Source organism: Musa acuminata, chromosome BXJ2-8, assembly GCF_036884655.1.
Source record: "Musa acuminata AAA Group cultivar baxijiao chromosome BXJ2-8, Cavendish_Baxijiao_AAA, whole genome shotgun sequence".
Classification (NCBI taxonomy): domain Eukaryota; kingdom Viridiplantae; phylum Streptophyta; class Magnoliopsida; order Zingiberales; family Musaceae; genus Musa; species Musa acuminata.
This window is the reverse complement of record NC_088345.1, coordinates 53,821,485-53,844,776: the sequence shown is the minus strand read 5'-3', so window position 1 is coordinate 53,844,776 and position 23,292 is coordinate 53,821,485. Positions and strand designations below refer to the sequence as shown.

At 37.0% G+C, this 23,292-nt stretch overlaps 1 protein-coding gene across 2 annotated transcripts; it reads right to left on the bottom strand.

Annotated features, from left to right (window-relative positions):
- Positions 1–1,665: 1,665 nt before the first annotated feature.
- Positions 1,666–22,218, bottom strand: LOC135620319 (uncharacterized). 2 transcript variants are annotated; one of them, XM_065123198.1, is made up of 27 exons: positions 21,997–22,218; positions 21,685–21,877; positions 21,420–21,541; positions 18,737–18,853; positions 18,475–18,621; positions 17,656–18,350; positions 16,230–16,351; positions 16,053–16,144; positions 15,677–15,899; positions 15,510–15,573; positions 14,458–14,606; positions 14,292–14,362; positions 12,606–12,779; positions 12,387–12,458; positions 9,588–9,689; positions 9,414–9,503; positions 8,382–8,457; positions 8,202–8,301; positions 8,030–8,099; positions 7,710–7,889; positions 5,186–5,308; positions 4,999–5,082; positions 4,680–4,864; positions 4,474–4,612; positions 4,328–4,387; positions 2,342–2,446; positions 1,666–2,069 (listed from the first exon to the last, which is right to left on the bottom strand). In XM_065123198.1, the coding sequence occupies exons 1-27, from the start codon at positions 22,084–22,086 to the stop codon at positions 1,956–1,958; spliced, it is 3,759 nt and encodes a 1,252-aa protein (XP_064979270.1). In that variant the 5' UTR covers positions 22,087–22,218; the 3' UTR covers positions 1,666–1,955. The 2 variants fall into 2 exon arrangements, with proteins under 2 accessions (XP_064979270.1, XP_064979271.1); XM_065123199.1 differs by having other exon boundaries at positions 15,677–15,884.
- Positions 22,219–23,292: the final 1,074 nt, after the last annotated feature.

The following is a 23,292-nucleotide window of genomic DNA, read 5'->3' as shown; positions in this document are numbered from 1 at the left end:
CATGTGCATCCCGGGTATCCTTGACACCCTCGCTACCATCGCCCAACACATCATTGCAACCTTTTATATCTCTATAGCAGTGCCTCTGCCTTACTCTCCCACCCCCCCTCGCGCTCACCTTGCTATCATCATTTGTTGGTTAGGGGAAGCAAGAGGGCAAGAGAAAATGTTGCAGCTTCATTGCTAAACCTAGTAAAGAGTGACGAAGACAAGGTGGCGGGGGACATCAGGAAGGTGGATGGGGCAAAGGCAACCGTGAGGGCTTTAATTGGCAACAACAGTAAGGTGCGCGCGAGGGAGAAATGCAAGGTGGAAGTGCTGTTGTAAAGGGTTATGGTGGCATGCTAGGTAGTGGTGGGGAAGAGGAGACAGAGGGCATCGAGGATGCTCAGGATGCACATGACCGCCTCGTGGGCGAAGATGGGGAGGTTGAGAAGGGCAACGATAACATTCTCCTAGGTTGCAGACGAGTGGTGATGGTGGTTGACGAGGCGAGCAACAAGGAAAGGCACGACATTAGCATCGACAAGGGCGGTGCGCATCTTCGGATCTTGCTTCGATAGGTGATATATTTTTAGGATGATTTCGACAACAAACTTTGATCAAGTGACAATGAAGTACCTATGCAAAGTAACGAAAGGACCACTCAACAAATGCATCGATATCGACACAAGCGACGTCGTCGTCCGCAGCCAACAATATCACCCATCACCACTGAAATATTAAAATGATCTTTTTACCTTTTGTTTTCGTGTTTCCATTAGTAAAATTGATATCGTCAGAAGAAATAAACATAAATATTTTACTTTCGTAACTATAAAAATATCAATATAATTTTTTAAAATATAAAAACTAAAAACCTAAAAATAACTAACTATATTGTTTATCCCCTCCTCCCTCTCATCCCTTCACCCCTCCCCTCCCTTCCCTATCGTCTCCTTGTCTCCTCCCTTGGCGTCTTTCTTTCTTTTTCCTCACAGCCTCCTCCCTTTCATCTCTACCCTCGTCGCCCACCCTTCCCGATCATCTCCCTCTCAACATGCTCTTCCCCATCACCTCCTCTCCCTCTACCCGCATCTTTCCTCCCCTCTTCCTCCAACCCGCCCTTCCTTCCCTTTCTCAGTGAGCGACAGAGACACTGACGACGAAAGAGCCGGCACTGTCAGAAAAATATTCCGGGAAAACCCCAAAAAGAGGACCCTTACATATATAATTTCAAATATTTAAAATTTTCATGTATCACCCTTTCATTTATCTTATCACCTGTAATTAATTACAAGGTTGCAACCGCAGCAACTCAACCTAATCAATCGACAAAACTTGTCGGAGATCCTCACGGACACCAACCTACCTGTTACACGGATATTAACATGCACAATAGTAACTTCATCACAAAGCTCACATCAAAGTATTGCCTTATGGTGACTCTGCAGAAGACACGAAGCATTGACATACAACAAAGCAGAGAAAAATAGGCCCCCAACAATTCTCAAATAAAAAAAGGCTTTGGAAGATTAGACAAATAATCATCCTTTTCAATTAATAGACAACTAATCTGATTGTAACTAACAACACAAACAAAATAACCATTAACACCAAAGCACAACATACATTGCAGCAAAACACACGGTGGATGGATCGGATGAATGTATGGTAGCCTATACCTCAACTCAAGGATCCATCTTTTATTACATTTAGCAGACAAGTATGTACAGATAGATACGTCTACTTCGACAAGGTTGAAGTCCCACATCACGGGCAACAAAAAGGATATATAATTAGGCCACCTTAATAGACATGTAACTTGCACTCGGTATGAATTTACGTTTGATAAATGACTCGCTATGAAAATTAAATACATGGACCCACGAGAAATGCTGGCTATGTTGATCGGCAAGTAACTAGCTTTGCCAAAGGGGTTCAAGAAAAAGGGCTGTACACAAAATCAATCTCTCCTACATGAAATAGCTTAATGCTTTCTTCTTCCTAGACCCTCCTTCACCGTAGAGCTCATTCCATTGGAGAAGCTCGCTCATATTGGAAGATTCAGATGACACACTTGCACAAACCTACAAGGACATCATTAGTTATAACTTCAAGGATGAAGAAATGCCACTTCTTGTTCAATGTAACAAGAGATGTGTGGAGGGAAACAGGTAAAAGTAGCAGAAGTTGCGAATGGTCTCAGCGTAAGACCAACAAAGAAAATTGCAGATTACCCAAAAGGATGTTGATGGCATGTTTAACATCAAGATAGCTAAATGAGGAACCATTACTACTGTAATTATCATTAGTATCGTTTGTATGTGGGATGGGTGTGAGTTTTTTATAGTCAAATTACCTGCTCATGTGCATATTTGAAATCTTCCATGTTTAAAGGCCGAACGTCCTCACTTCCATATAGCGTGGGTAAAGTTCTACCTTCGGCTAGTGCTAAATTCCTTTCCTGTATGTGACAAAATAGATAATACAAGGTGATTATTTTGTAATGTAACAAGATATTATGTGCAATTATGGAGTTGCAAAATGAGAGCACAATAAACTAAAGCACTAGTATAACAGAATGCATGAGACCATAGTAAAAACAAAATAAAAATAAAACATGTTTGATTATTTCAAGATTGGGAATTATAATATGGGTGGTGTTAAAAGGAGAAAAGAATTGCTCTCCGTAGCAAAGCTCATCACCAACCCTTCTTCTCTACTCTTTGTGAGCTAACGGCTCTTGGCAAGTTGTCATGGGTTGCATAAGCTTCTATTGTTGTCAATAATGTGGACATCTCATCCTGACAACCCCTCGTCTTTAGGCACATTGATTTGACAAGCAAGGCCAATACTTCAATTTCTCCAAAATAGGTAAAAACAAATATATCATATGTTACTGTATCAATAAACTTGTGTACATAAGTGCACATGTTTTATATAATAAGTATGGCCCAATGCACGAGGCTTTCATTATTTATTGTTGACATAGAGGGAAAGAGGAGAAAAAAGAAAAGAACAGAAATAAGAAAATGATTAGAAAAATAAAAAAAATAGAGAGCTAATAAGAGAAATGTTTTATTTCTTGTCAAACAAACAAGAATGTATCGTATTCATAAAAAAAAATCTATATTTTATTAAATCTGCAGTTTGGCCAGTTGACTACCAGTTTGACCAGCAACCCGAGGCTTGGCTGTGTTGACAACCAGTTTGGTTCCAATAACTACAGTATGGATAGTTGCCAGAAGAGCATGCGCGCGCGTGTGTGTGTGTGTGTGTGTGTGTGTGTGTGTGTGTATTAGCATGGTGGCATTGCACAACAACAAAAAACCAAAAATATAATAAGTTCAACCTCAAGAAATGCAAACAAAAAAGAGAACTACCTACCTATTGAACTACAGTCTCCTGCAGTGTTTTATGCTCCCTTGAACTTGTATTCCTAATCTGGCCTCCAATAACAGGTGACAATTATTTAAGCCTTCCAGTGCAATTGTTTCCACAAAACTTTTGTTCAAGGTCTAGTTGGGTCACTTACGAAGTATGAACCTGATTAATCCCAGCTGAGACTCCCATCATGTCTAGGCAAGAGGCTAACAGTGCCCTAGCCCCCCACTTAAAGCATTATGTTAAATTTCAGGATTAGATTTCAGTTTAATCTTTTATTGGAGTAGACCAATCCATTTCTGATGATCTAAGCCACAATTTAATTATAAATTGCATAAGTGTTTGGTTTGAATAGGACGAGACAACCCTTTTTGGTTCTTGGTCTAATATATTTTTTTGGCACTTCTAACCTTAGTTTCCACCAAACTGCCTACAACAATAATTAAAATTTTTGTTTAATTATTCTTGGTGACATGTTGAATGCTTAATAAATCCTCTCTCTATATGTAAAAGAGATTATGGTACCTATATGATATTCGACCAATTCTTCTTGAATAATTCTAAACCTCCAGTGATGATTTCCACAATGAAAGTTGACCTATTAATAACATACAAGATGCATAGCTGACATTAAACTGGAATGTAAATGTATTTTGACAAGCATTTGAAGCACAAAGGAGAATAAGTATCATGTCGTCTTGATGATGCACAAAGAGGAATTGCTATCATCAAAACAGTTACGTTAACGTTCCCAGCTCAAGTCAGTCAAGCTCTTCACAAAGCCAATCAACCCCTCCAGCTCAAGTCAGTCAAGCTCAAGCCTTAAAGGTCTAAAAGTTTTTAAAATTGGCTCTCATTTGCTTCGAGTCGGAGACATATAAATGACACCAGAAGTAAAATAAATAAATGATTAAATAAAACAAAGAACGCTTGATAATATCGACCATAATTCAGGACTGACCTTCTTTTCTTTCTCCAGAATCTCTCTAATGGGGCAATGTGCAGCAGTTACGCAGAGATTCTAAAACAACCATATAATATGAACTTTTTTAATTACTCATTTAAAAGAAAGAAAAAAGATCAATGTGTATTTCTGTTCTAACAAACCTTTAAATCACTTCCTGAATATCCATCAGTCATATTTGCAAGGGCTTCCAGATCGACATCTGGTGCCAGTTCTTCTTTTGACAGTATTACTCTGAGAATTTTCTCCCTATTTGATGTATCTGGTAGATTTACCATTAATCTGCATAAAACATTGATATCTCAATCATTTGGATCAACATTCGAGTTGTCTACATTCTAGCATTTACCTTCTAGGAAGCCTCCTTATAACAGCCTCATCAAGGTCAAAAGGTCTGTTGGTGGCAGCAAGAACCAAGACACGCTCTTTATCTTTGGTTCGCAACCCATCCCAGTTAACCATAAATTCATTTTTCATTTTGCGCATTGCTTCATGCTCTCCAGGGTTTTCTCTCCTGCCCAACATACTGTCAACCTATAAAATAGAAAGCACATGATCATTCCTAAAAACTGACATAAATTTAAAAGATGCAGTAAAAATATCATTAGCTAGATTAATAAATACAAAAATTTACCACCCTTTTACATTAAAAAGATCTACTAACTGACCTCATCAACAAAAATGACGCTAGGAGCAATTTTACTAGCTAAAGTGAACACTGCTTTCACATACTTTTCTCCTTCTCCAAACCACTGTCACAAATAAAGGGAAATTATGATTTGGCTAAAAAAGGCATAAACGTTTGCTATAAAAAATTATAAACAAAATATAAGCAGATGCCAATATGAAGTATACCTTGGAGGTGATGCTCGACATCGATATATTGATAAAGTTTGCACCTGCCTCAGTTGCAACAGCTTTAGCTAGCATTGTTTTGCCTGTACCAGGGGGGCCAAAGAGCAGTATTCCTTTGCATGGCTGAAAACCAAAAAGATGGGATGAAATTTTGAAGCATTGCTGTATGAATGCTGACATACCAGTGCACAAAATATTTTCACCTTGCATGGATAATTAGAAAATGCATCGGATATTACATTTTCAAAAATTTGACAATCTATATTGTATATTCCAAAGTGAACACAAACCATAATCTAATATCTTATTGCAAGAAGATAAAACTTAAATTACTCCCTTGGTCAATATGGTCATGCAAAATCAAATCTAGAAGACAAAAAAGATACATGTAGGAGAACAGCATGCAATGAATCAACAGTATTTTTCTAACTGCCAAAACCTTTGATGGCCTCAATCTGGACACCAAATGAATTGCAAGCATGTGCAACATTGTCAGAATCACACTACATTCCCTGCTGTTTAAATCAAACTTGAAAGGAAGTCAATATCTCAATTAGACATAATGAGCTGATCCATTGAATACAAGTTTAAAGAAATTTCCAATGGTTGGGATTTAGAGTTTTGAGGATGTCTCAACAAGATTTATTAGTTTAAAGTTATCAAAAAAATGTTTTTGATACAATAAAATATTAGTATCGATATGAAAGACGAATGCCTTGCCTCTGGTACCATGATGTAGTGACAGCTTACTGCTCTAAATCTTTTCTTCTAAGCAAAAGGACCAAACTAACAAAATAATTTTAAGGTGGTTGTTATTTTATGAAACACAGATACTTTAAATTTCTTGTCATATCCATATTGGACACTTCTTGGATACTTGTTGGATGCCTCCTCAAAGTGTCCAATTCACCTAAATAATTATTCAAGACATCTAATAATTTTTAGTGTACAAAAGGGGGATTTCATTTAAGCTTCTTGGAGAGAAACCCTCTAATGGTAATTCTTAATTTACGTTATTAGAGATGAACATGTGACTAGATACATCAACTAAAAATGGTTATAATTCATTCATCATTACTTCTCGACAGTTCTTTAATTCTTGAATCTTGATATACATGTTTATCCTAATTTTCATTATTTGATTTTTCATTATATGTCAATGTCTAAATACCATATCATATCCATGCCAAAGATAGCTGTTTTGGCTTTCAGGTACTGGACCTGTTTTGGTGATTTGGTCAGACCGATATACCAATCAGTACCAGCGTTTCAGAGAGCAAGAAAAAGGAGAGAGAAAGGGACAGTGAAGGAAGAGGAGGAAGGGAGGGAAAGAGACACAAAAAGAGGGAGGAAGAGAACGGAGGAAGAAGCATAGGAGAGAGGCAATAGTGCAGAAGGAGAGGAAGAGACCAAAGTAGGAAGAAGTGGAGGAGGGAGGAAGAAGCCTAGGAGAGGAGAAAAAGGAGGAAGAGAAAGGAAGGAGGAAGAATAGACGAAGCGTACCCGTAGGCCACTGTGCACAGCGGAGGTGTGTGTTGTGTGTTGCGGTGTGCAGCATGTGTGAGAAGAGGTTTAACATAGACAATGTTTTCCCTCTTATATGGGCAGAACAGATCAGGAGCGGTCCATGTACTGCTTCTCTGCCCAGACTGGTACATACCGCTTGGTTCATATTGGTCCAAGTGAAACATCACTCCTTGATCCATGCTACATAATTCTTAACCATCTATTCGAGCTATAACTTCATTTCCTCTCCTTGGGTTTGTACTCGGTCATTTGCATTCACAACATGATCAAACACCTCTTCTTCGTTGTTATGAAGAGTTCATTCTATTCTGGTTACATAAATTAAGAACTGTGACAGCAGATAGCATTAAACAACTGGAACTTACCTTAGTGGTCATTTCATCTATTGGAAAAAATAAATAAGGAATTAAGGATCCTAATTGAATCTTAATCCAAACTATTATGATAGAAATCTCAAACAGCAGATAGCCCTGTCTTTCTTGAACTAGTTACTATTCAATCATAACTGTCCATATCTCTCAAAGGAGTCGCTTCTTTTGTACATCCCACCACTCTTTTTGCAGGAGTGATCATATTTAGCTGGTAAAATTTTCAGTTCATTGACAATTTTATATTTTTATATTTTTCTTTTATTATTTGACAATTCAAATTCATTTTTCAGATTGCTCTCTTCAAACTGCAGTACTTTTGAAAGGAGTGACTGACTACCTATTACTAGGTAACATCATAGAGCACCAGAACATCAGAAGCTTCTTAAGAAAGGAATCAAATAGGGCAAAGATAATGTTCAAAACTCGTGAAACCTTGACAATTAAATTAACGTATAACATCAGAGAGCTGTTTCTGTCAATGAAAGAATACAATAATGCATAAATGTCTTTAAGGCAGATTTTAATTTTTATACTTGTAAAATGATAAATGCTGTGAAGCTCATTGCAGAAATCAATTACTAGAAATAACTACTTTTAAGACACAAGTTATTCAAGAATAGAAGCACCTTGGTTAGTTGTCCTTTGCAAAACAATTCTGGTCTCTGTAGAGGAAGCATCACTAACTCCTTTAGTGTTTCTTTTACATTCTCCAAGGCTCCAATATCATCAAAAGTAACTCCAATATCATTAGGTGGAATAACATCTGTGAGAAGTCTTTTCTCAAATTCATTCTCAGTGACTACATCCTGAAAAGGCACAAGCCGATAAGTAGGGAATAGAAAAAAGCACAATTAAAGACCATTAAAACCAGCAATGTATGCACTAAAAGCTAATTGCATTAGTAAAACAAATTATGTTCAAGGAAGAGGGGCAGATGGGTGCAGACCTTGAGAGATTTCTTTATGCTCTTATTATCATTTTGGACGCTTTGCAGCATACTTAGCCCATGCTTAAGGCTGCCAGTAATTGATAGAGATGAGAATGGATCAAAACCAGCACTATATAAGACTTAAGTTACACTAAATAATGCTTTATAAATTGTTGTTAATATGATAGACCTTTCACTGGAGAGCATGAGCTTAGCATCCTTTGATGAGGCCTCGGTTCTGCTGTGTTTAAGGTGATAACTAAGAGCAAAACCAACTACCTTATCCACACCTGTAAAAATAAAGGTAAAAAGGATGATTTCCAAAAGCATTCATAAGGATATCAAGAAAAGACAAAAGGCAGGTACTTACTTTCATTTGTAAGTGCTTGATCCTTGATTGATATTGTCTCAAGGTCATTGCAGTCCAACCCACAACGGTTTAGAAACTGTACAAAATGGAAGATGGAAAAATAAAAATGTATTCAGATATATTTTTAAAACATGCACAACAATAGCTATTGAAAAGACGAAGAAAAGAGAAGGAAAAGTCAAGCAATTAGAATGGTTCAATGGAACTGCCATGGAGAATAAAGAAAATGGGAGACAACCGAGAAGTGTAGCTTCATTGGAAGCAATTGTGGCAAGGCATGCTCGAGGAACCTAAACAACATAAGAAATCAAAGAGCTACCTAGATTGTGAACAGGTAGGCCAACAACATAAGATCTACAAATACCTATTTTTCTCATGGTATTTACTTCACAAACATCTAGTTTAGCATGAAGAGTAAGAAAAAAAATTGGAAATAGATTTTCTATTGAAGCAGTCATGAGAAGGAAGGAGCACATTTTACAGCATCCTTAATTAAAAGGAAAGAAGAGGAAGAAAAAGACTAGTTCAGAAGTTCAAAGACCAATTAAAAAAAAGCTATATAAGCCTAGCAGCATGATGGTGACAATGCAATGTTGATAAAATTCTTAACAGAGTCAGAAGTTCTATGTCACGTCAATGCACCTACAGTCTATATGTTATGCACCTGATAAAACATTTGTTTTTTCTTTTCAGAAATTGTAGTCTTCATTCAACCAGAGTGTTGCCGTTTGAATATAATAAGGAGACAAATTTGTAGAACTCGATCTAAATGATAAAGTTTCGAGTGTGAATTTCCATTCATCTTTTGTTCATCGTTAGTATGTGGAAACCTTACTATATTCTTGCAAAGTCCAGACCTAAAAGATGCATAATTTCTTAGTGTAAAAAGAGTTTCAAAAACACCTCAACCACCTAAAGAAAGCCACATAAGCAGTACATTTTATGGAACTCAATGTACTTTCTGGAGAATAAAAAAATTAAAAAAAAACAAAATGCTTCACTTTAAATTTTTGTAAAGGCAATCAAACTTACAGAGCGTATACTGAGAACATTAGACTTGGCCTTAAGAGTTTCGACATCACGATCCAAATGCTGCTTCCATTCTGAAAGCTGGGTTTCTTCCTGCCATAGTTTCTAGGATTTCAGGGAACTGCTACCAAAAAGATAAATGACAACTGCATGCAAATAGAGGGTGTCAATTTATACCTGTGGAAGCTGAATCAAAACTTTGTTAGGAAAAAGTCTACTGAGCTGCTTCATCGTCTTGGGAATTTCCTTGCTTCTTTCGTGCAGTCTACCAAAGTTATCCTATGACACGAATATTAAGACAAACTCATAAAGACAATCAAATATGATTGCAATTTTTCTTCATGCTCTGAGAAAATGTAAAGTTCGCTCAAATTACATAAATAAATTTCAGAATCAAATAGTTAAAAGACAAACATCGTGATATAACTACCTTGTAGCATAAAAATGCATATAAAACCATGATATCAGAAGATGAAAACATGATGAGAATAGATAATATCAGCAAGTTGGTCTCCTAACCACTTGCCCAAAGTACCAACACATAGATATTATAAGAACAGGCAATATCAACAGGTAAATACCCAATCTATTGTCATCACCATTATTTGTTGCTGCTAGCAGCCACTGCTTGCCACTTGCAATGAATCATTGCCACTCAGGACAGGAGTGGCTTAGTTACAAGACAGTTATCAGGTTGGGTTGGTTCAAATTGATCAGAACCATAGGCCCAAATGAAAACCCTAAATCACATTATATAAATTCCAATAAAATCCAAATGGTTCAGGTTCTACAGATCAATTAAGCACTGAAGTAGACGAGCTCAACAAAAGTTAGATTGGTTCAGTCATAATTGTGCACACTATACCAGCTCAACTATATACTAGTTATTTATCCCTTGATTTAGCTAAATAAATGGATGCCTTCCAAAAATATGATAGGAGAAACACCCATTAGTTTCCATCTGGAAAAAGAAAAAGAGGCAAATACAAGCCAATTATCTCAATTTGCCAGCTCGGCCCATGCCAGCCAACTACCAATAATTCCATGTGAAAGAATGCCCTGTGATGCCAATATTACACACACGGTATTGTGCTGGCAGCATCAGAAAAACTAAAAAAGCAAATCAAAGGAATACCTCAATTTGGTTTCAAAATTAAGGCTACAAGGGGAACATTACATATCTGGGTGAATTTTGCTGACAGTTGGTTCTGTATTCCTACCAACTCTGGGCAGCATTTTGTGGTGGAAGTTCATATATTGCAACCTTCATTCATTACCAAAGAGGTATGGAGGTTCAATTCATATAAAGCAACCTTTGTTCAGTGCCACAGAAGAAGTCCAAGGGTCAATAAGGTTGGGGTAAAAGTAGCCATCAGACATTCATTCCTACATACTAATCCATAGTTGGACCAAACCAGATCAATTCAGCACAAGAGCAATGCAGTTGATTCTTCAATAGGCCTACTTTAACTTAGTACTGATACCTCCAATACCAAGTAGCGAGAGCAAGGCTTCAACCTCTGGATTAAGACCCATACCAGTTCTCTGGTACAAAGGTGGTAGCAACGAACTATGTGGGAGGAGGCAGTGCTGGCGATTGGAGGGGGATATGAGGTGGCACTAGAGGCTATGCCAGAGGACGAGGTTGCCCCGTTGCAGAAAGGAGAGAAGAATGGTTGTTAACCATTTTTTTCTATTTCACCATCTAATACAGCAAACAGATGTCAACAGCTGTCAATGGCTCTTTTGAGATGTCCAAATTAAAAAAATAGTTAAAAAATATGGTTCCAAACCAAACTGAGCAAAATGGGCCAATCTGCATGCGGGAACCAGGTAGGACGTGCAAATACTTACAGACTGGTTTTTGAACTGTGACCAATAGTTTGATTCCATCAAAACTGTAAGTTCAAAGCAAAACTCAACGTTCATTTGGGCAGATACTCGTCATTTTTGGCCAAAAAATTAGTTTCAGCCTAATCATGAATTCTTGATTCAAGCAGACTTAATCATTCAATATGGAAACTTAGTATCCTGGCCCGCTAGAACTAGTTGGCCAAATTTCATCAATCCAAATATCCAACTAGAGAACTATATCAGTCAATTTTATTTTTTCAACACGACACTAGAGGACACCTGTCTTTATTAAAATGGATGAGAGCATGAAACATCAACAAGAAACCCAGCATAAAGCTTCATGAGAAAGTACAGTAGAATATCTATTTATATCAACTTAAGGCTGTACTTATCCAAGATACAAAGAAACTATTGTACGACAAGCATATAAAAGCTAAAAAATAACACAAACAACTATTTATATCCATGCAAGACTTAACATAGCTAGCGTATAACCAGTTACTAAGAACAGAAAATAACAACAAAATGCTGCACAGGTCCACTTGCAAGGCATTCACCGGAAGAAAGATACAGCTGCTTACAAAAAAAGGAAATTTAAATAGCATTGACAGTGTGAATGTTAGTCTCATGAGTTGTCGGTGGCATGTAGAATCTTGAACACATGAAGAAATCACACAGTTTTGAGTATCAAGATAAGAAAAATCAAAATAGTATGGCCGCACTATAGATTGCCTTTTACATATCAGATTGGCGACTTTCTGATTGATTGATCAGTTTATGAAAAAAGAAAACCCACCAAGATGAAGTGACTACACTGATGATGATAATAAATAGTTAAATACAACGCCTCTCTGTATTGGTAAGTTGAAATTAAAAAAGGAAAGCAGTTAAAATTGTAAAATTACATCCAAGATTTCAGCATAAAACCATTAGAGCATTATATCACTATTCTTTGTTAAAGATGTAATTTGAAAGTATGTACGATGCATATGAATAAAATCACATCTGAATACAAACAAATAAATATGATCAAGAACAAGAAGCCACCATGGCCCCCACTAAACTTACAAATATTATGAATGCCAATTAACTTGCACAACTAAATAGAATATCACAAAGTACCGGGAAAGCAAAATCAAGCAGTGCTGTCTGGTTACTCCCAAATTTTGTGAAAAGAAGGCCTCCAGGATGTGACTGCAAAATATATTATGTGTCATATAAAAATGAAACATTCAACCTCCTATTTTTTCCTACTCAACACGAATGAAGGAAAAAGTTTTAGCTCCACGGACAAATATTCAGATTAAGCAATGCATGTTAAAAATTGAAGGGTATTATTACCTTCTCTTTGCGATTGTCAATCTGGGAATGAGAGCCTATTATAAGAACACCTACTGGCATCAACTCAAGCTTGCTCTTCAAAGTTATATATGAATCTGTACTTCCAGCCATAGATTTCTCAATATCTTTTATCAAGACAATTAAAGGGCCATTTTTACTTTCTTCCAATACAACCTGGGAAATTGGAAACAGTCAAATGGAAACCACATACAAACATTTAGTTGTACGATACATTAATGCAAACAACAATAACTGTGGAAAATCCCATGATCAAGGGATTATGGATCCCATAATTAAGGAATTTTATAATATCATAATTAAGGGAATATATCCCCTATTTTGGATCACCCGATCAGTATCAAATCAGCCCGTATTATAGGAAAAAAATTAGAATGAAATATTGCACAGAATCAATTTCCTTAGTTGTACAGTTTATAATCAGCCAATATGTATCTTCCTTTGTATACAGAAAAAAAATATGAATGAGAAAAATTATATTCTCTTGTGTTCACAGTATTAGAGCCTGGTTCTATAGGAATCATTTTTTCTTCTTTCTTTCAGCCTTCATCACTGAAAGTTTTTCCTCTATTCTGCGACTCTTCGGATCAGCCCCAACTATTTCTTCTTCATTGTTTGCTTGTGAGGATTCTAGACTACAATGTCTGGAGGAGAGAAGATGAAACCAATGCTTCCATCTCCAACAAACATCCTAGGTTACACTCCATCCTTGCTGATTACAATACATAAACTCAACGGGCAAAACTTTCTTCGTTGGTCTCAGTCCGCAAAATTGTATATTCGAGGAAGAGGAAAGATCGACCATTTGAACAGATCAACAACAGCACCTATAGAGGTTGATCCCAAGTTTGAAACGTAGGATTCTAAAATTTCCATGATCATATCATGGTTGATAAACTCTATAGAACCAGAAGTTGGGCAAACATATATGTTTTTACTTACAGAAAAGGAGTTATGGGATCTTATGGTAAAGACATATTCAAACATGGGGAATTCAGCCAAAGTATTTGAGATTACAAATAAGATCAGAGAGCACGATAATACTAGTGTTACAAAGTACTTTAATACCTTGAAGACACTAGCAAGAGCTGGATATTTTTCATGATTTTGAGTGGTAATGTGCAGCTGACAGTGCTCGATACATAAAAATGCTTCACAGGGATCGATACTATCAATTTTCAACAGGTTTAAACAAAGAACTAGATGAAATTTGTGGATGGGTATTGGGGAAGGATCCATTGCCATCTCTCCAAGCTATATTCTTAGAAGTTAGGAGGGAGGAAAATAAAAGACAAGTCATTATGAGATATTTTTACCAAAGGGCTTTAAAGATCTTCGTATGAGGATCTAACTAACAAACTAGGAATGATTGATATCTTTGAGCCATCTTGAGGAGGGTGGAAAATCACATGATTAAGGGATTCTAAACCTCATAATTAAAAAATATTATAATCCCATAATTAAGGGAATCTATCTCCTATTTTGGGCCATTCAATCAGTAACAAATTAGCCCATATTATAGAAAATAAATTGGAATGAAATATTGTACAAAATCAATTTCCTTAGTTATACAATTTGTAATCAGCTAATATATATCTTCCTTTGTATACTTTAAAAAGTATGAACGAGAAAAATTGGTCTCTTGTGTTCAATAACAATATATCATACCTCTAACAACTCATTGGCTGCAAGCCTTTCCACATCTTCAGACCCAGAAAAATCTGGGCGAAGTAAGTCAGCTACATTAAACACAAAAATCAAAGTAATAAGCGAAAAGTAAAATATAAACAATTTCTACAAAGGAAGAAAGACAACAGTGTCACTTGAGAATCACCAGTGCAGAAAAATCCATGATCTTCCTCACATAGACCCCCAAGATCATTACCCTCTGGAATTTGTTTATCAAATCTAACTCCAACTTTAGAGGATCCATTTTCTTCAAAAGCAAGAACTACTTTCCCACGATATCCATAATTTGGGCCCCTGCATACAACAAAATATTCAATGAAACTGGCATGACAAAAGTAACAAGGAAATCCTAAAAACACAAAGACAATAATAACAAACCCATGAAGAAATATATCACAGTTATTAAATTTCTATGCATTTTCTAGTATATATCATGTATTATTGAGTTGACAACTAAGATATTTAAGATTTTGGAACAAAATTCAGCATATCAATGTTTGATTTATATAGAGCTAAGATTGTGAAACCATAAAACATATGAGTTGTTTCTTTTGAAGGACCAGAGAGGCCTAAGCTGGTTATTGTTGTAAGTGATAAAGTTCCAACTTTAACATGGGCAAGGGAGATTCCAGACCATTTTCACTTATTTATTCTCATATAAATCTTGTAAGTTTAGGGTATATTTTGCATATAACATAAGTTGCTATATGAGAGCATCTATTATAATCCTAAAAAGAAGAAATAAGTCAACAATAAAAAGGGACAAATCTTAGTCTAGAATAGAGACTAAGGTTGATTGAAGATCCATCCTAGAAGAAAGTTACATCACCCTTGAATATTGAAGAATACCAGTCAAATATGTTATAAACAAGAAGGATTATTTGTCAAAACAAAATAGAAACATATTGTCCCAAAGGGAAAAAGAAAATACATGAAACATTTATCAAAACAGAATCCGCAAAAAGATACACGAAAGATAAAGGACATAAAAGATAGACCAATAATATTTTACTAAATAAAAGCAATTTAAAAAGACCACAAGTAAAAATTTGTTTGTTTAACCGGTGGAATGAGTCTCAAAAGTAACTCAGATAGGTGTAGGATAACGCGTTTACAGAAAAAAGAGTAACATATTGGTAGATTTGTGGGGAGAAAGTAGAAAATATACTAACTCAAAAGCTCATAACAGATTCATACCTTTGAGGAGTCTGAAGAGGAAAGCCTGATGAAGGCATTGAACCCACATATCTTACTCTATCACCTGCAAAAAACATAATTCATTGGTCAATTGCTTACAAGACTAAATGCTATCTAGCAATTTCAATTTGACGAGAAGACAAAATTAAGCATAGAATATGGCATGCCTTCTTTAAAAGTGTAGTTCTTAGATGATGCTGTAGATGCCTCCTGCTTTGGAAGAGATTGAGTATTCAAAGTAGATGCCCCCACAATATCAGTCTCCACACTAGAAGCTGGCTTTTTGAGTTGTATAGCATCAGCTAGTGCAGCACGATGCTTAGAAAATATGCTTGATTTCTCGATCCTTGCACCTTCTTTAAGTAATTCTGCATCCTTTAAAGATGAAACCTGCAATTAATTGTTTTCAAGTGTCCAGAAATTATTTGTAATAAATCAAAGTTATATCCTAAATTATTTGTAAAGCAGGCAATCCAATGTTTTCAAATGGCCTATAGACAATTTAGTAGGATGTAAATTATGTTGTAATATCATTGAACTTACACCAGGTAGCAGGAGAGAATCTATTATGAGTAATCTGGCACCAAAATGTTTGGCAAGAGCCTTTACCAAAGTTTCTTGGTAGATTTCAGATCCTAGATGATTACACAAAAAACATGTTAGATCAAGGAGTATAAAAACCAAAGTATTGCCCAAAAAGAATGATGACATGGAGCATACCTGTTGGACCAGATAACAAAATGCGATGGTTTACAGATGAAATATCTGTAGTATACTTTACAAACTCCTTGCATTCAAGGTGAATAAATGCACAAGACATAAGCACACTTTTCGTGTTTTCACTGTAGGTGTAGAAAAGACAGCACTAGATTAGATCACCTAACCTGTACTCCAAATCATGCTTTCTATGCATGTTAAAAGTAAAAAAGCAACTAAAAAGCAATATTTGACTAACAGTAACACTTGGACCTTCATGTTGGCAGATGATAGAAAACCAAATTAGCAAAATGTGAAGCAAGATTTAATTCAGTAAGACACACAGGTTATCCCTACTTAAAGCAGAACTCCAGATTTTATGTCCTACGCCTTTCAAGGCGTGCCATATACAAAAACAAACACTTTATGCAACCAGACAGACAACTGAAAGAAAAATAACTCAAGCACATAAGCAATAGAATTTGCAGTTAATTGACAATTAAAAGAGTAATTCATCTGGATCGAGGAGTCAAGTTTTGTAGCTTGATTGAGTCAGGATTGGATTTTTTTAGAGATCCTCAAGAGTATTTTTCTTATTTTCAGAAGTTGGATGTGTAGGATAAGCCTTACATTTATTTTGGGCTTCATCTTTTGTTTACTTGAAAAGGAACCAAGAAATCTTATCTTCATACTTCAGGGAACTTATATTTATTTGGAATACCACAACTATTTGTTCTCTGTCAAAGAATCATCCAAAAGAGAAAGATATGTCAAAAGTTGAACCAGCACAAAGGCAGTTTCTGCTTCAATTTTTTTTCCCAATAGCTTCTTATAGAATAGTGGCAAACAAAAGACTCAAATTTTAAAAGCACCACCAACAAAATTCAGGACCAGGGTCAACTGTAAATCCAATTGGAAAAGTAAACATCATGTATGAGTGTTCAACCTTAGCCTTCTTTTACATGGGACAACTTAAGGTGAAGCACTTACAAATATCTCTCAACATAGATAGTCATGCCAGTTTGGTAGTTTGTCGTAGGCAATGGAGACACGAGATAGACACTAGCAAATATTATTCTTTCCAGATTCCTATCATGTGTGCCCTCTCAATATTAAAAATCCATTTACCTTCTTTACAAACTTTTCACCACATTTAAAAAACATTACCTAGAATATCACAAGAACAAAAACTATGGAAAATATTTCATCGAAACAAGCACAGTGAAATGATAACACCACTGCTAAAATAATATAGTTATGCTGATATAGCTCAAACAACAAGAGTAACAAGGTGAATGTAATCGGGAATTTCATACACATATATATGTATGTATGTATGTATATATATATATGTATGTATGTATATATACATACACATGTATATATACATACACATATACACACACATATATATATATATAACACAAGCAAGACCGCAAAAAAATCTCACCTCAAATAGTATGGAAAAGTTTCAAATGAAACATTGATGTCATTTGGATTGAGAATTCCTTGCTTCAAACCGTCTTTAAAAGCTTGGCATCGAGTAGTAGGCAAGGATGATGGCAGATCCAGATCCTTGAGGAGTTCCCTCTGATCCTCAAACACTTTAAATACATTGCCAGACAAATCCAGCCCAGAGATAGGTGACCCTGAAAACATCCTCAGAAGAGGCCTTATTTCAGAATTTGTACCAGGAACCTTTCCAATTTCAGCATCAGGATGAGCATCAGGTTGTATATTTTCTGGTTGAACAGGCTCATTTACACGAAGATCAGAAGACATGACAGCATCGGCATTGTCACTTCGAATCTCAGAGCTCCCCTCGGTTTCAGAGCTTTCCTTACAGGTATCAGAATCCTTCTCAGGGTCTGGATTGCATCCATCTGATGCAATGGTCATGGAAGCCAGGGCAGGGTTCTCCAGTCCTTCCTGAGCATTCTCAGCATTAGATGCTGGGGGAATAGCAGACAGATCCTTCAAATCATTAGATAAGGATGCCAATATTGATGCTCCAGTAACAGCTGAAGGGTCTCCAGTCCTAGTCTCTGTTTGACTTTCTCTGATAGCAGTACCCTTTGATTCCTGAACACCAAGTGAAGGTAACACTGCTGTAGCTGATTTGTCATTCTTAAGTTGCTGAAATATCTACCAATAGATAAGGAACTCCCTTTTGAAAGAAGAGGAACCAAAAACCATACAGTATTTCCAACATACATAAAACCAATCTGCAATGAGCTTTGAAAAGTAAACACAAGATAAGCAAGGATACATAAGCATGTTTCCCAGATGAACTGAAAATCAGCTCATCTCCTCCCGTCAGGATAATATTTGAATTTCTCTCAAAGGTCTTTCCATTCACTTGTACAATTCCTTTTCTTCCTACTATTTCAAGAAATGCAACAGAAGCACCTCCACGCTGATGTGATAGTAACAATGGAAAGACACTTCATATAAGACAAATACAAGGGACCTTTCCCTTCCAACGATAAACTAAGCAAATCTGTAGAACAACATATGAATCAAGATAATACCTGGGAATGTCTCAGTCTACATAGAATTTTGCTGATAGATGGATCCTTCAACCATAAGTTGCAGCTTCGGCTTTGGCCAACGGAGAATTGAGAACCAGAGAGAAAAAGATGAGGGTTCTGGAAAAAGCAAGTCAACAGAATGAGTATCAGCCTGAAAATAACCAAACATGCCAAAAGCTTGCTTGCAAGGAAACTGAACCTAAAGCCACCTCATGTGCCTACGTAAACAGAAGTAAACTGACCCAAATAGCAAGCAAACAGAAAAATTAGTACTTCCTTGCATGTACATCAGGCATTTCAACAGGAGATCAACTTTCTGGCCATGTCATTCCATCTGACTTACCTTACAAGGACACTCATTAACACCACACAAAACACTGGGTATACCATAACACATATTGCTAGGTAATAGCAGAAGAACAATAGTTAAGGGACAAGATAACTTAATGATAAAGAAGAAAAAGATCATCTATGTTTTATCAGCATAATTTTATGTATGACAAAAATAGCATGCAAATTGGTTTATAATATATGCATTTATGATTTATGAAAAAAAAGTTCCTCAGGAAGGTTTTAATAACACCAAGATCTATCAACCACACTATCACTGCCTGTTTAATTGAGCATTTAACAGTAAAGTCACCAGACGCCCAAGGGAGGCAAGGTCCGAGCACCCACCTATTGAGCTGGGCGGGCAACCTCAATCAAGCACAGCCCAGGCACTCGCTTGGGCCCAAGTGTTGGCTGGGTCGAGCGCCCGCTTAGTTTAACTCAGGCTAAGTTGAGCCTGAGACAAACCAAAATAGTACCATATGGTTCGATTGAACCAGTTATCCGATGCTCCAACACCTGCGCGAGACGTGCCCTAACGCAAAAATCTCTCTTTTCCATTGCGTTTTTGCACGGTGGAGTTCCTCCCATAGGTGAACGACATCAGCAGCGACATATTCCTCCAGCAACATCAGTGACATCTTCCTCCAATGACATCGTCTTCCTATGATGGAAGTGATAGCATCTTCTTCCCTTCCCTCCTGGTATATCGCTCTCTTTCTCCTCCCTCCTACCTCTACCCCGTGCACCGCTGCCTTCTTTGCTGTTTGTCACAGTTTATGGTTGTGTTTCAATTTTAAATCAATTAAAGTCGATTGTTTTTATCTAAGTTTGTGAGAACAGCTACCTTCCTTGTTGTTTGTCTAAGTTTGTGAGAACAACAGCTGCACGTAGTGAACATCAGCTGCCTTCTTTGCTATTTGATATGTTATTTTAGTTTTAGTTTATTTTATTAATCATGATATATAATTTTTAAATTATAATATTCGGGAGCGTCTCGCTTCGCTTGGATGATCGTCTAGTGCCTCAGGCATTTTGGAACCATGACGCCTAGTGCTTTTAACTACACTAGCATTTAAACACTTACAAGATAATACAGTCCCAACTCATAAAAGATCTTGTGCAACGGCACAAACAGCTGTTCCATCATGCTACCCTCCACTATGTACAAAACAACATCTTGTATGGTAGAGTATAAGGGTGAAATTTAACTAGGTGTCCATCAGATATTGTTATATTCTAATCCAATTTTATTGAATAGACATGGGACATGGATATTAGATAGAAAGACTATAACTAGATAGATAGACTCATATGTCATTTGACCAACAAAAGTAACCCACAACTAGTTAAACTCGATTGAGTTAGAACTCAACATTCTTAAACAGGGCAGGCGACCTCCAGTAATTTAAATGGAAAGAATTAACTTCTGTGCAGCACTGCAGCTATATGAGATCTCAACTCAGACTTCCACAGACTGAGAGCAACTGGACAATGATAATGCTCTACCAGTGATCCAACAAATTTTACATGCTTTGTTCAAATTCACATAAAATGGGGACACATCTATTAACAAGCCATGCATCAAGCATATAAGAAAGCAATTAAACTAGAGTTCGTTATATTCAACTCAATCCTTTAGTCTCTTTAGAACTTATAATCCTTTTGCGGGTACTCAGAGGAGTCCCTCAATTGGAGGTGCCCAGGTCATGTGTTACCCCTATTGAAAGTTAAGACATGTCCAAAGGATGTGGTGCACCCACATTAGCAAAAAAAAATTCAACCATACGAGGTGAATGTGGGAGAGGTCAAAGTAATTGAATGAATGCAACTAAATCACACTTGTTAATCAAAACCTAAATAAGTAACATTCTTTCCCTCCAAGTGACACTAATCATCCCACAATAGAGTTTCTGCAACTGAACTTGTGCAGACAAAAACATCAAGATTCTTGTCTTTCTAGAGAACTAAAGAACCTACTATGAAGATATTCTAAAACATTTAGCAAGTATGAATTAGCATGTTGGGGAAGAAAGATTTTATGAGCTTCGAGTTCACCTTAGAAGCCCCATAGAAAAGGAAGGGGCCTCAACCTTATATAGGGCTAGCTGTCTAGCGATTTCATTCTGAGCTCAACAGGTTTTTACCACTAAGAAATCATATGCAGTCCAGTAGAACAAAGAAATCATGTGAAGTACTATAGTCGAACAATGTTGCGTTTCTTTCCGTGTATACCATGGGACGAGGGGGAGGAGATAAAACAGAGACAGAGGTTTTATTTTATGAAGCCCATGTAATAGAATAGATGACGAAATCTATCAACGAACAAGGAATTGAAGGCACTAAACCCCACCTGAGAATGCTGCGAGATAAGCTTCGCCCATGCAGCCTTCTGCGTCGCTTTCACGACGCGTTTCGTCGGGATCTCCAACGAGATAAGCCCCCGTTTCCTGCTGTCCATCTTAGCGGGCCGCTCTATAGTAGCAAAAACGAAGAAGAAGAAGAAGAAGAAGAAGAAGAAGAATAAGAATAAGAAAGGGGAAAAGAATTTAAACAAAAAATAATCGTAGAAAAAAAAACAAACAAAACCGATAACAAAAGAAAGACGAAGATCGGACCTTGAGGCGGTAAGTGGGCGGCGGCATCCCCAGGTTCCTCGCCCTGCGTCTCCGCCGCCGCAGTACCGGCGGCCTCCACCAGGGGGTCAACGGCGGGCAGATCGGAGCGGAGATGCCGTCCATCGGACGTCGGCGCCGGTTCCTCCTTGTTGTCGGGCCGCTGCCCCTTGGGCGACGAGGTCGTCGGTTCCTCCTGAGAAATCCCGGCAAACCCCACCCGGAGATCGAGCCAAAGCCCCACATCAGACAGATGAAACCGGTCCAGAATCCAAGAATCGAGCGCAGGGAGGGAGGAGAGGGGAAGAATCGCACCTTGGGGCGCTTCGAGGCCGGCGGGGACGCGGGGGAAGGGGAAGACAGGGCACGCTTGGATGAGGCCGAGCTCCGCCTCGTCTCCACCATGGCTTCGCCCTCGATCTCTTCGCCCCCTTTCTTGAGGAATCGAATCGAAACAGATCAACCACAAAAGAGAGAGAGAGAGAGAGGGAGAGGAGGAGGAGAAGAAGAGGAAAGGAAAGGAAAGGAAATGGTCGCCAAATAGCCGCGGTGGGCTTTGTAATTATTCCATAAAAAGATATGTTAGAAATTAATTGTAGGGTTTCACTTGTCCTCTTCGAGACCGACTTCGAATAGATTTATATCGTGTTATTACGATATCTATTTGATCTTTTTTTATTTATTTTTTTTATATGACGTGTATATTATATTTGGAATCGCCATAAATTCATTTATTTTTTTGGAAAACAAATGAATTTTTCTATAATATTTTATCTTATCAAATCTACCAACTTTGGCTCTTGCAATCAATCTCCATAAACACTCTAATCGATAACGATCTTTCATCAGCTACCGTTATAGTATGATTGCTAAGTATATTCAGGTATTTGTGTCTTATAATTCGAACGAATTATGGCTGATCAAAATTGTCTGTGATTAATATGAATTTTATGAGACCAAATGATATATATATATTATATATATGTGTGTGTAATAAATTTCATCTTTTCGTATCACAAATTTCAAATCAAACGGCATTGGAAAATTGTTATTAAATTTCAATATTTTGGTTGTAATCGGATAATAAATTTTGACCACATTAATCATTGCGATAGTCGATCGTCATCACATCAAGATGATGCCATCGTTGAACGTAAAACGAAAGGTCATCTTTTTGCCCCCATCATGAGGGATGGTAATATAACGTCAAGAATGTTAAGTAGGAGCCCATTTGAGGACTCCGACGCCATTGACTCATAGAGCGTTATAAACGTGCCATATCTTCGTATTTGAGCACGTGGGGTTGACCTGATGGAAACGTAACCTATCGCGAATTCTGTTCAGACTCTATTGTTACCTAAGAAAGAGCTATTCATGAATGAATTATGGGAAAGAAAATGACATGCGTACATATATTTTACGCATGCTCGAGGTTGGCAATGTCGGTTATGCAAAGAGTCGAAAGGTTATTATTTCTCAGAAAAATTATATAAAATTGTGACAGATGGGTTTGAACATACAGATAATGGATGGAAAATATTCCACAATAATTAACTTTGGAGAGGATACACATTAGATGAGCAGAAAAAAAGAAATTAATTTATAATATAT

What these genes read in the sequence shown, in the direction of transcription:
- LOC135620319 (XM_065123198.1), bottom strand. Translation starts at nt 22,086, where the DNA reads ATGGTGGAGACGAGGCGGAGCTCGGCCTCATCCAAGCGTGCCCTGTCT. An exon ending in TTGACAATCGCAAAGAGAAG is followed by an intron (nt 12,459 to 12,605) that starts GTAATAATACCC and finishes TATATTTTGCAG; the next exon opens with TCACATCCTGGAGGCCTTCT. An exon ending in CTCATGCTCTCCAGTGAAAG is followed by an intron (nt 8,100 to 8,201) that starts GTCTATCATATT and finishes AATTACTGGCAG; the next exon opens with CCTTAAGCATGGGCTAAGTA.